The sequence below is a fragment of the Lycium ferocissimum genome, chromosome 7 (genome assembly GCF_029784015.1).
Source record: "Lycium ferocissimum isolate CSIRO_LF1 chromosome 7, AGI_CSIRO_Lferr_CH_V1, whole genome shotgun sequence".
NCBI lineage: Eukaryota > Viridiplantae > Streptophyta > Magnoliopsida > Solanales > Solanaceae > Lycium > Lycium ferocissimum.
In genome coordinates, this window is record NC_081348.1 from 16247113 (window position 1) to 16259956 (window position 12844).

At 34.8% G+C, this 12844-nt stretch overlaps 3 protein-coding genes across 4 annotated transcripts; 1 reads left to right on the top strand and 2 right to left on the bottom strand.

The window, feature by feature from the left end:
* Window positions 1-444: 444 nt before the first annotated feature.
* On the bottom strand, window positions 445-3986 carry LOC132063532 (uncharacterized). 2 transcript variants are annotated; one of them, XM_059456106.1, is made up of 3 exons: window positions 3770-3985; window positions 1595-1618; window positions 445-915 (listed from the first exon to the last, which is right to left on the bottom strand). In XM_059456106.1, exons 1-3 carry the CDS (start codon window positions 3954-3956, stop codon window positions 617-619), a joined length of 510 nt encoding a protein of 169 aa, XP_059312089.1. In that variant the 5' UTR covers window positions 3957-3985; the 3' UTR covers window positions 445-616. The 2 variants fall into 2 exon arrangements, with proteins under 2 accessions (XP_059312089.1, XP_059312090.1); XM_059456107.1 differs by lacking the exon at window positions 1595-1618 and having other exon boundaries at window positions 3770-3986.
* A 4433-nt stretch (window positions 3987-8419) lies between these two features.
* On the top strand, window positions 8420-11085 carry LOC132061967 (receptor-like protein 7). Its single transcript, XM_059454637.1, has 4 exons — window positions 8420-9050; window positions 9121-9290; window positions 9425-9635; window positions 9722-11085. Exons 1-4 carry the CDS (start codon window positions 8420-8422, stop codon window positions 11083-11085), a joined length of 2376 nt encoding a protein of 791 aa, XP_059310620.1.
* A 670-nt stretch (window positions 11086-11755) lies between these two features.
* On the bottom strand, window positions 11756-12838 carry LOC132063534 (phosphoglycerate mutase-like protein AT74). The gene is made up of 2 exons (XM_059456109.1): window positions 12720-12838; window positions 11756-12259 (listed from the first exon to the last, which is right to left on the bottom strand). The coding sequence occupies exon 2, from the start codon at window positions 12225-12227 to the stop codon at window positions 11865-11867; it is 363 nt and encodes a 120-aa protein (XP_059312092.1). The 5' UTR covers window positions 12228-12259; window positions 12720-12838; the 3' UTR covers window positions 11756-11864.
* Between the last annotated feature and the right edge of the window lie 6 nt (window positions 12839-12844).

Sequence of the window (12844 nt, forward strand, 5' to 3'; positions counted from 1 at the left end):
TCCCCAAGCCAAGAAAATTCGCGTCACTTCCTCGAGGAAATGAGAAATTCAGAACACCAACTCCCTCATTTGCAAGTATGAGCTAGAAATGAGATAATATTGCATTTCCTCCAGTTTACAGGTATGCTGGTCTAAATTGAAAACCACACGCATCTTTTCGAAAACCACACACACATCTTTTGGTTTGGTTATATGGTTATAGTAAGAAAATAACCGAATAAATAACTTGAACCAAACCGATAATTATATACATAAAATTTATAATTATTTATATGTATAATATTAACTTTTCATAAATAATTAAAGATATTTTATAAATTATTAATTTAATTTTTGATGTGAATTAATAAGTGACAACACTAAACTTGAATCTATTTGAATGATTAACTAAAACCGGTGTTATTATTTTACTTGGTTTAGAAATCAACACAATCAACACTAAACTTGGAATGAAATTATTAACTGAAATCAACACAATCTGAAATCCTAGACAGACAGAAATGCAAAAACCATATTCACAAAATGGGTGTACACAAGGAAAGAGGCATACAAGTGCATGTCTATTCTTCTAATTCTACCAGAGACCAAAAATTTAAATGGTCAATTTTCCTCTTGACTAGTCCTTCCAGCCAAACTCAATGGCTCGAGTCTCCCAGAGTGCAGAGAGCTTGCGCTCTTCTGCCAATGCAGCTTCAGCCTTTTCCCTACCTCCCTCACATGTATCTATCCCTATGTTGCACTTCTCTGATTCTTTTTGGTAATGCGAAGATGCTCTTTTGGCGCTCATAATTAGAGCTTTTGTGCGTTCCAAAACGTCATCAGTCACATTTTTCTGCAAGTTAATCTCCTCTGCTAGTAAAGTAGCAATGTCCTTCTTCATCTCTTCATTCATCTGAGGATCATCTTTACCACAGTCTGCATCGCAAAATGATCCAATCATTAGAACAAGCAGCTTAAACCTCTCCTCCTAATATGATGACCAACATAACTGCATGCAGCACAATGTTGTAAAAGACATATGTCCACTAAACTGATCACAATATTCAGGGCAATATAATTAGAAGGTAGAGAAATGGTATATTAATCAGACAAATTGAGGAAGAGAGCCAAAGGATGGATTTTTCTGGAATTGTAGGTCACTTTTTATCCTTTGCGTACAGTATTCTAGACAGTTATTCGAAACTTTTAGCGGATGTTAAACACTCAGTTTGTCCACTCGGCTCTTTCTTTGAATAAGCATAGTGCTCTGTTGTTAGGTGTTATTTGTGCAATCAGGATTTAGACACATGAAAAATAAGTACCAAAAACAGGATTTTCTTTAAATCAGGTTTTAGTCAATTGCTGGATTGGTTTCGCTTTATAAAATATCCCCATAGGCAAAAGTTTTTTAGTTTTTGAATGAAGTACCCCATAGGCAAAGTACGCAATTCGAGATCTACTGGATGCATGAGCCAAACAATTTAATCACTTCTCCACCATTTCACCTTCATAGAATAACTAAACAAGAAACAATTAAACTCAATTTTGTAGAGGATTACTTGTATAACTTTACACCTTATGATTTTTAAGGCACTAAATGAAGCAGTGAACTAACCTGCCAATGAGCTGTTTAAGATGTCTGCAAAATAACACATAAATTGGAGGTAAGGATCCGCAGGAAATAGGTAAAAGGGAACAATTAAAGACAGCATAAAAGATGTCAATTCTGCATTGAAAAATTCTTTTCCAAAAGCTATGCTGCTTTCCCAACATCAAACAGCAAAAGAAAAGAGGAACTACTGAATACAGATATAGCTTAAATTTTTCTGATGCCAGACAAAAGAAGACATTATGATTTAAATAACCTGCATGTTGATTTAAAAACTTTAAAGATTAATTGTTCTTGAAAAGAAAAACTCTAAAGGTATTGCAGCATAGCAGTATATATTTGAATAGTATGATATACTCATGGTAGTATCATCATTTATATGTAAACAATCCTCCTCTTCAAAAAAGAGAACCTCTAGTCTTAATGATTTGGAATGCATCAGTCTCCTCCACCCATACTAGTTTTACTAGTACTATTCACGTTGTTTCTTTTTCTTCGATTTCTGTTACTATCTGTTGTTTCTTGTACTTTGGTTATCGTAATAGTTAGCTGTTGTTACTGTTTCTTTCTTTCAAAATGCCATGTTATGTTTTTCGTTTTATTTGCCATGGCTTCTTCACTTTCGTATTTTCTGTGTCCAATACTGCTTTGAAATGCTTTTTTTTTTTCCCTTTATTTAAGCCGAGGGTTTATTGGAACCAGCCTCTCTACCCCCACGAGGTCGGGGTAAGGTATCAGACACACTACCCTCCCCAGACCCCACTTGTGGGATTACACTGGGTTTGTTGTTGTTATTGTTGTTGTTGTTGTAGTCTTCTCCAATCAGTCTAAATGAATAAATTGTTTCAGCAAACTCTTGGAGAAACTCTTTCTTGGACCCTCTTATTCCGCTTTTTGCAGATGCAAATTTAACAAAAAGCTCTTATTCTTACAGAAGCTTGTCTGGCTTAAAGAATTTCTCTCATGTGACAGAAAAATATATTTCAACATCTAAATGCAAAAGCAATAAGGGTCAGTACTCTGAATAAGTTCAATAAAATGGTCTGTTACCAACAACGCCAACAACGAGAGGCATCTATAGCTTAGATAAGTCACATCCACCTATAATTCAGGATGAGAATTTGGAACGTGAGGCTACTGAATAAATACAAAGTTTCTTCCAGGTCCACCAGTTGTTCCTGAGCCAATTAATGCCCTCCGGGAATCATGGGCTCCTTATGGAAATTAATAAATCAAAACATGGAAACAACATAATAACAGTCTCTTTAATGAAATATGTAATAGTTCCTTTTCCAGTACAATTCTCAAATGAACCACGAATTAGATATTTCAGTTAAACTGCCTTTCTCTTACATTTCGTTTTAATCGTGACTCTCACCAGTTCTCAGCAAGTTCACTGCAGAAAGACCTAAATTAAGATCAACTGTCTGAACTCCTCGCTACGAATTTGGAAGTATAATTATACAAAACATTTGATTTTTGTACCAGGACAGTGTAGTCTTTAAATATATAACGCAATTCACTCCTTTTTGTTACTTCTGTCATGAATATTCTCTTGGCACGCTCAATAGGAACAAACATATGGACTTAGAAAGGACCTTTTTAGCTTTGGACGCGTCGTGGAATTGGCTAACCATTTCATTTGAACAAATATAGAGCTAGAATGGATGGTTTTTGTGTCTATTTCCAGTTCTTCTTTCTGTGGAACCTCTAAAAGTTTCAAGTCACGGAAATTCCTTCAAATATCTAGTTATAGTTCATTCTCCACTTTCTACACGTGGTAAAAAGCAAGGTACTATAAATTGAGGATCCCGACAGTTTTCTCAATTGGTTAATACCTAACAGAAAAATGGATCATAATTCACCAATATTGATGACAAGCACCCCCAAGAAGGCTATACAAGTTTCCTATTAAACAGACAATTCATCTATCCAGAGAAGATTTCACTTGTTACATAAATATGAATCAAATTATTCGTACATAGATTAAAGGCTTAGCAGGTACAAGCAAGACGTTAAACAATATCACTTATTTCTGAAGCAGAAACTCAACTTTAAATGAACTCGTGAACACTTTAAAAGCATTAGGATCAAATCAGCCAACATAAGTAGACAACCTATACATTTTAAAAGCATTTGGTAGATAAGCAAGATTTAGCATCCAAAGAGAAATGAACTGACCTATAGGGGAGAACATAGGATCCACCTCACAATCACAGAAACATGGAGGACATGAAGCCAAAGCCTTAGAATGCTGCAATCTTGTTGGTCTCACCATGTAAACAATCAATAACAAACCCGCCACAACTAAAACAAATCTCACTGTCCCACGACTAGAGGAAGACCTATGGTCTGATGGGTATGCCATAAGAAATGCCCCTATAACAAACAAAAGTTCCAAAACACAATTGTCAGTACAAAACAAACAAACAAACAGAACAAACCAAATCTCAATTTCAAAATGAAAATAAAAGAAGACAGCAAAAGGACAAATCTTGAAAAAACCCAATTTCAAGATTTCACTTAAATCACATGGATCAAACACCCAAGAACTACATTTTGCATACCTGAGTCAAAAAGATCAAAACTTTATTATAATCTCTGACTCAACTCAAACTCAATCATTTAAGCAAAGTCTTAACAAAAATCCCACTTAACAAAATGAGTCTATATCTAAAATGCCTAGCAAACCACCAAATGAAAAGACTGTATAAGCACAAAATAATTGTAGTAGTAGTAGCAGTATTCAAACTCTTTTCAAAAAATGCCTCTAAAGTCTAAACACACAGCAAAAAAAAAGTTCCAAGAACCCAACTGTACAAACCAAATTTCAAGAAGCCAACAAAAGGACAAATCTGGAAAAAACCCAATTTCAGATTTCACACCAAGAAACCACATTTTCCATACCTGAGTCAAAAAGATCAGAACTTTATTATAATCTTGAACTCAAACTCAATCATTTGAGCAAAGTCTTAACAAAAATGGGTCTCTATCTGAATGCCTAAAGACTGTATAACCACAAAATGATTGTAGTACTAGTATTCAAACTATTTTCAAGAAAAGCTTAAAATCAAGAACCAAATATTGGGTTTGGTGTTTTTTGAGTGATTAAGGAAAGTGAAAAGTAATGTAACTCAGATCCCAAAAAGGAGAAACGAAATTTAAGGGGGTTGGTTTTACAGATGCAACATTTGTAGAAGAGTTGTAAAGAGAGAAAATAGGAGGGATTAGGTAGTAGTGAAGAACAAGTCTCTGCTTTTTAATGATACAAAGGTGGTAGTAGTAGTAGTGTTTGATCATGATTCAAACACTAGTACAAATAGATGTGTTTTAGTGCTAATCACAATTGAATTAAAGTTAAATCAAAACCGGGAAGTTTAATTATTGAGTGGACCAATCAATTTGGGACAGGTGTTGTCATTTATTGTTTCTTACTATTTTGCTACATGGTCCAAAATTTGTAAGTAGATTATTCACTCGTCCTAATTTTTTTCTTTTAAATCTAAGACTAAGGAATGAAAATCATGTGACTCAATAGTGAAAATTAGTCTGTAGGGAAGAGATTTTGGTCCAAGCTTTAAAACTCTACATTTTTTTTTTCAAAAGTACTTTCGCAATAGCATTTTTGGAGAATAGCACTTCTTGTTTGATTAATGAATTTAACGAAACACTTTTGTCAATATTAGATTAGTGATTTGTGCTTGTCCAAGGTTCAAAAAATGCTTTGGGAAAAAGCTGCGTATTTTTGTTTAGCTTCTGAAAAACTTCGACTATTACTTAAAATTACAAAATTTTTCTTCTAAAGTTTAGACAAACACCTTAACTTTCTAAAATAAACTCTTTTGGTATCTCAGAAGCTCGACCAAACAGACTATAAGCCCTTGTTTGATCTAAAGAATTTTATACGAGGAATGAAATCTAAGAGAAAGAAGAGAAAATTGAGTATAACTATAGTAAAATATCACTACCTAAATTGTATTGCTTCTGATGGGGAAAAGACTACCTAGACTTATTAAACTTTTAAGATAATAGAAATATATGTACCTAGTACCATTACCACAAAAAATTGAATATGGTCTTTACCCTTCACAGTAGAAGATAGGACATGGACAGGTCGACTTGGCTGCTTAATTTAGGCAGCTTCCTAATGGACCACCATAGAGACATACTACATGAATTTGGAGGTTACTTTGTGCAAAAGAGCTTTTTGTCTTCCAAGCCTACATACCAACAGGACACAAGCACTTTTTGTACAAGTGCAGTGTTAAATGTTGTTGCTTAAGGGACTATAATCTAAAGATGATGTATATATTCTATTGTAGGTAGGTTAAAAGGTGTGAAGCCATATCATACTAAAGATTATGATTTTTTTTTTTGAATGAGAGATTTTTTATAAAAATAATTAAAAGCAAAATGAAAAACAGTCCTACATGGACAAGAATGAGTTGTTTTAAATTTGAGTCTTTGAACATATGTTGTTTCAATGTCCCAATCAGGGGTGTTCATGGTTCGGTTTGGGTCGGTTATTGATTAAAACCATAACCAAACCAATTTAGTCGGTTTTTAAATGTCTAAAACCATAACCAAACCAAATAAAATAATAACCACCGGTTTGGTTCGATTTGGTTCGATTTTTCGGTTTATTACTAGCAGCCATGAGACTTATCAGTAAAATATTAAAAAGTTGAAAAAGACATGTCTTTTTATTGGTCCAAACGATAAATTTTATTTATAGTTTAAGGTGGAACATACATCATAGAAACATTTTCACTATTAGTAATAGTGTAGTACTCAAGTTACACAAAGTTGCTAAATTTTACATATAGAGCTAAAAACTAACTTAGTAGTGGTCGCACCATTTTTGTCATCTTAATACACATACGCTAGAAATAAAGTAGAGCATATGAGCTTTTAGTTGTTGTTACAAACATACATATTAATTAAACATAAAGACTATCTAAAATGAAAATGAAAATATATGAAATAAAATAACTTTGTGTAATGATCCCAAACTTTGGGTCAGTACTTGCATTTTGCCCTCAATTCTCCCATTTTATTAAAAAAACTTTGTAATGATCCCAAACTTCAGATGTTTTTCTATCATTATCCCTAAGGCTAGGGTCTCAACTACAAGGAATTGTTCTTTTCTGCTTTTTAGGAGGATTACCCACGGAAGAAGTATTAGGGCATTACCATGTGTTTGAGTTGCAAAGAAATGCTTATGTTACTGAAATATTTTTTTATAGGAACCTCCAAATCTACAACCTCTGTCCTTTTCATATGAAAAATATTAGAAGTTTAGGACCCATTCAGACAAGAAAAAAGAAAGGTATAAATTCGGAAAAAAAGAAGAAGAAGAAACAACCTAAAATCAAATGGCTGACAAAGAAAGGCTAAAAATTTAAGTTAAAGACATTAGACTCTAACGTGAGCTTCTGTTAGTAGGTTTACACTTAAACACTTAAAGACATGGGCTTGGACATATTCTTAAAAACATGGGCCTTAAACAATCATGTGAAATAAGTAGACCAAAAATCAAATAAATGATTAAAAAGTATAAAATATTTATAATTATTTATGAAAAACTAATATTATACATATAAATAATTATAAAATTTATGTATATAATTTATCGGTTTGGTTCGGTTATTTATTCGGTTATTTTTTAATAGAACCATAACCAAACCAAATATTATCGGTTTTTAAAATTTAAAACCAAACCAAACCAAACCAAATGTCGGTTTTTTTATTGGATTTGATTAAATTTTCGGTTTGGTTTTGGTTTTAATCAAAACCGTGAACAACCCTAGTCCCAATGGTTTCCAAGTTTGGTTACATTTCATTTGACAGATTTCTTTTTCTTTCTATTCGGTGATATCAGTATTTACTAATTGTTAAACTTATCCAGATTTTATTCAACTAGTATTAAATCTATATTTGTATCAAATGTTGGAAAGGTAGTAATGCTTGCCAAATTAGTACAGATTTATGAGAGACCTATTATATTATTTCAAAATCTATGCTTGACTTTTCATTAATTTGGTTATATTCTTAAAAGTAAACAATTGTAATCCTAAATATTGCGGACGATCGACATAATGAGGATTCAAACAGGTAAAATGAAATAATACTGACAAAGATAGGGAAAAGGAACTGAAAGATAAATATTAGTAGTATCGTTTGGTCATATAAATTTTATATTTAAAAGGACAACATATGTCAAAAGTAAATTAAAAGTATAAAAAGCAAGAAGAAAAGAAGTCAAAAGGAAAAAAAGTACCTAAAAGATTATTCGTCCCTGGAAGCATACAGGAGACTGACCACGTCTAAATGTGAATGTAGTCATAGCCCACTCTTTCACATGATATATGGGTAAATCATATATCATCATATATCATTCACATGATATATGATTTACCCAAATACAAATTTAAATCCACGCAAACAAGTTCATATTTTGAAAAGAAAGAATAAAAAAACAGAATCTCTCGGTCTCAGAATCCTAATTGGTTTGCTTGCTTTAGTAAAGCAAGTGTGCATAGATGAAACTTATCTATTATAAATAATCCAGCTAAAACATGGGGGCTGGGGCAATTAATTACTGAACAATCAAGAAAGAGAAGAAAATGAAGCGTTCCATCATTGGCTCCTTAATCTCACACGTAGGCAGTTAGCATGTTTTTAAAGGAGATTGAATCAATTCCAATGAATGCACATCAGCAACATCACTTCAACATTCTTTTCTGTTTCTCAATCCAAATGAGAAGTCAAATGTCCTCCCATGTTTTCTTGATCCTACTACTCTCTATCTGCTTTAGTAAAATTGGTGCAATGGCAGCTAATTCCATCAAGTGTCTTCAGGATCAGAAGGTATTACTCCTGCAGCTCAGGAATAATCTTATTTATGATCCTCAGTTATCCCCCAATCTGGCAAAGTGGAACGACGCGATTGACTGTTGTGAATGGCAGGGTGTCACTTGCAATAGTGCAGGCCAAGTTATTGGTCTTGACCTTACCCATGAGTGGTTCTCGGGCAACATCAATGCATTAGCAAATCTTAAGTTTCTCTCTGTTATCCGTCTTGACGACAACAATTTATCTGCTTCAATTCCAGAGTTTTTCGCTGACTTCTCCAATCTGTCTGCCTTGAGTCTAAGATCCTGCAACTTGATAGGACAAGTACCCAAGAAGATATTCCAGGTACCAACTTTGCAGACTATAGATTTATCAGACAATTTTAAGCTCGGGGGTACTTTACCTGACTTTCCTTCAAATGGATCTCTAAGGAGTCTGTTTCTTAGCTATACAGATTTCTCGGGAAATTTACTCAAGTCCATTGGGAACCTTAGGATGTTATGCGATGTTTCGTTTTATTCTTGCAATTTTACAGGTCCAATACCATCTTCTATTGAAAATCTTACCCATCTTGTTTCTGTGGATTTCTCACTCAATAGTTTCACTGGTTCAATTCCATCTTTTAGGCTATCCAAAAATCTCACTTATGCAAACTTTAAAAGAAATCTTTTTCACAGATGAGATAATATCGTCTAACTGGTATGGCCTAGAGAATCTTGAAACACTTGACTGCAGTGAGAATTCACTTTCTGGGGTCATTCCACCATCATTCTTTTTCCTACCATCACTGATGGATTTACGTCTAAATGACAACAACTTTTATGGCCAAATAACAGAATTACAGAATGTGACTTCTCTCCACTAACAAATCTAAACTTGAGAGACAACAACTTAGATGGGCCATTACCTGACTTTTTCTTTCAGCTAGACAATCTTTCGCATCTTTCACACTCATTCAACAATTTCAGTGGTACTGTGCAGTTGCATAAGTTCACAAAACTTACGAAGCTTGCCAATCTTGATCTATCCCACAACAGATTATCAGTTGACACAGATATAAGTCAGTTAGATATTGCCTTGCTCCCTCAGTTATTTGTCTTAAGGTTGGCATCTTGCAATTTGCGGAATATTTCTTTCCTTAAGAATCAAACGGGGTTGGCTTCATTAGATCTATCAAACAACAATATCAGAGGTGAAATACCAAACTGGATATGGGAAATTTTTGACAGAGAGAGTCACTCGGTGAATCTATCTCTTAATCAGTTCACACATTTGCAGATTATAGATTTGGCTTTCTAAATTCCTTGGATCTACATGCAAACCTGCTTACTGGGGAAGTTTCATTACCACCACCTACAGCACTATATGTGGACTTGTCTAGAAATAAACTTTATGGTTTTATCTCACCTGATTTCAGTAATTACCTCTCAAATTCCTGGTTCTTCTCAGTTGCAAACAACAAAATCAGCGGTACTATCCCTTCTTCAATATGCAATGCGACCGATCTTGAATTACTCGACTTGTCCAGCAATAACTTGAATGGCAGTATACCAGCATGCTTAGCTGAACAAAGCCTGACAGTACTTCACCTTGGTGGAAACAATCTCAGGGGCAATATGCCTGGAAACTTTACAGAGTATTGTCGCTTGGAAATGATAGACCTAAGCCATAATCACTTGGAAGGGAAGATTCCTCAGTCGTTATCCAATTGCAGCAATCTAAAGGCGTTAAATGTGGGGAGCAACAAGATAAGTGATACCTTTCCCTGCTGGCTGAGAAGGTTATCCTATCTCCATGTACTCATGTTACGCTTCAATAATTTCCATGGCAGCATTGATTGCTCTAGGGTCAATTACACCTGGCCTGCTCTCCAAATCATTGACCTAGCTTCCAATAATTTTAGTGGCGTCCTGCCAAGAAACTTATTCTTGGAGCTGGAAGCTATGAAGGTTGATTCAGCACAGTCGCGTGTTGATCACCTGTATGCTGCCAATAGAATTTTTTTTGGAGATGATTCAAGAGCACACGTAGACATTTACTATCAGGACACAGTAACTAGTACTTTTAAGGGACAAGAAATGTCTGTGCCAAAGATTTGGTTTAACTTCAACTCAATTGACTTTTCGAACAACGGTTTTGTTGGAGGAATACCTGAAACAGTCGGAGAACTAAAATCACTTTACCTTCTAAACTTGTCTCACAATGCTCTCACTGGACAAATCCCACCTGCAATTGGAAATTTGAAGGAATTGGGATCACCTGACCTGTCATTCAACAAGTTAGAAGGGTGTATACCCGAGAGGCTTTCAGGGATACCACATCTTTCCTTCTTAAATTTATCATACAGTGAACTTGTCGGAATGATCCCTCGAGGAAACCAACTTCAAACCTTTGACGATAATTCATTTATGGGAAACAAGGGATTGTGCGGCTTCCCAATTAACAAAGCTTGCAATAATGACAGAGAAGAAGCACCTCTGCAGCTAGCATCTGAAGATGAGCAACTCTTTAGCAGGGCCGACATCTATGGAGGCGCTGCAGTAGGCTTTGCAGTGGGTATGGCAATCATATTTCTACCGCTCTTAGTTTCTAGAGGATGGAGAGAATGTTATGACAAGCTGCTTCATGGACTAATTCTCTAGATGTTTAGCAATGTTAATGTAAAGAAAAGACGTACTAATACTAGCATTGGAGAAATATATTGGAAAAAGAAAGCAGGGAAATCCCACTGCCAAGTTCCAAGTTCGCGCAGATGATTACAGCCTTTCAATTCTTGTTCTATCAGACGCCATATCAGTACATGTAGCTGAATGTCAGCATTTGTGTGGAATGAGTGTATGTGCGCCCAAACCTTTCTTTTTGTTGTAATTAGGGTGTATTACTGCATTAACTAGTTTTTTCCTGAAAACCAATATAATTCAGAGTTCCTCTGGAGCTCCCCTTATAATTATTTCAATCCATTATAGATATTTCTTTATGTTTGGTGACCAGAAAGCCTCTATGGCATGGCCAGGGCCTAGGGCCATAAAACACATGCTAATTATACATTAGTTAGGACGCTTGAGCATTAACACGAATGAAATATATCATGCTTCCTGGCTCCTGCGGTTCGGCCCTTCACCGGGCTGCCCTTTTTTAGGTAATTGTATCTTACATGTTAGAGCTTCTTTACCAATGGTGTCACTACATTTCATGTTTGTTCTTGATATGATCATTCAATCCCTTCAGCAGATTGAATTAGGATCTTGAAACAAAATTTTCTAGCTTACCGGCACACCAACAGAGACATTAAAGAAAATGACAAAAAAGAGAGGACATTAAGTACTTTAACAATCTTATTGATTACAATAAACTAACTAGTAGAGATGTCCAACAGCTTAGCTAGTTAACTTACACATACACCTTAAAAAGGGACTAGTACTTAGATAATAGTGTTCTCATCATCTGAATCTTCTGCAAAACAATCCATGAAAGGATATACATCACTTGTTCCCTGCGAATTAACCCTTGTAGGACCATAAGCTCTACATTTCTGATTCTCTATCATATCAGGAGATAGTCCCCATTCTTGAAGTTTCTTGTCATCATGATGAAATGCTAGGCTGTATTCCCCTCCTTGACCTAATTGCAGAACTTGAAATTCACCAAGTTTTATCCTGTTAAGATCCTCAAATTGCTCAATGGTCCAGTCGAACCATTTCATGAGGAAGATGCGACTCGACAGTCCATGGGTAACAATGATGATGTTGCTCTCTTGACAAGGGTCGTGACAGAACTTCTTCATTTCTATGTCCCTCCTCAAGCATTCAACAAAACCTGCACATTATTATATGATTTTAAGTTCTTTATATTCGCAATCATCCGATCATTTATAAGGTAATTATAAAAAAATTCTAAGGAGGTAGCAGGGGACAATGGAGGAGAAGACCTTCTGAGCTTGCAAACGTCAAACAGATTACTTCACCAGTCCCAATTCATCTGACATTCTTTTCTTTTAAGCGGTTTAAAAAAAGAATAATATATTTTTATATTTAGTAACAATTGAACTTTAAACTTCTTATTTTATTGTTAATAAGATGATTTATAGCCACACAAATATTTATGACTTATTTTAGATCACAAATTTCAAAAACTTCCTTTCGTTCTTAAACTGCATGACCAGTCATATTCCATCACATAATTTCTTCACTAGTCAATTAATCAAGCTCGAATCCACTTCAAATAAATTGGAAAGAAAGATTTTATGGTAGCAAATAAAAATAACAGTAGAACTTACTTGATATACGATCATAAACCTCAGCCCTAGTTTCACCACCAGGAACTCTATAATAAAACCTCCCATACGTAAATCTTTCCTTCTTAACCTTTTCTATACCCGCAGGATCATGAAAGTTGCCAAAA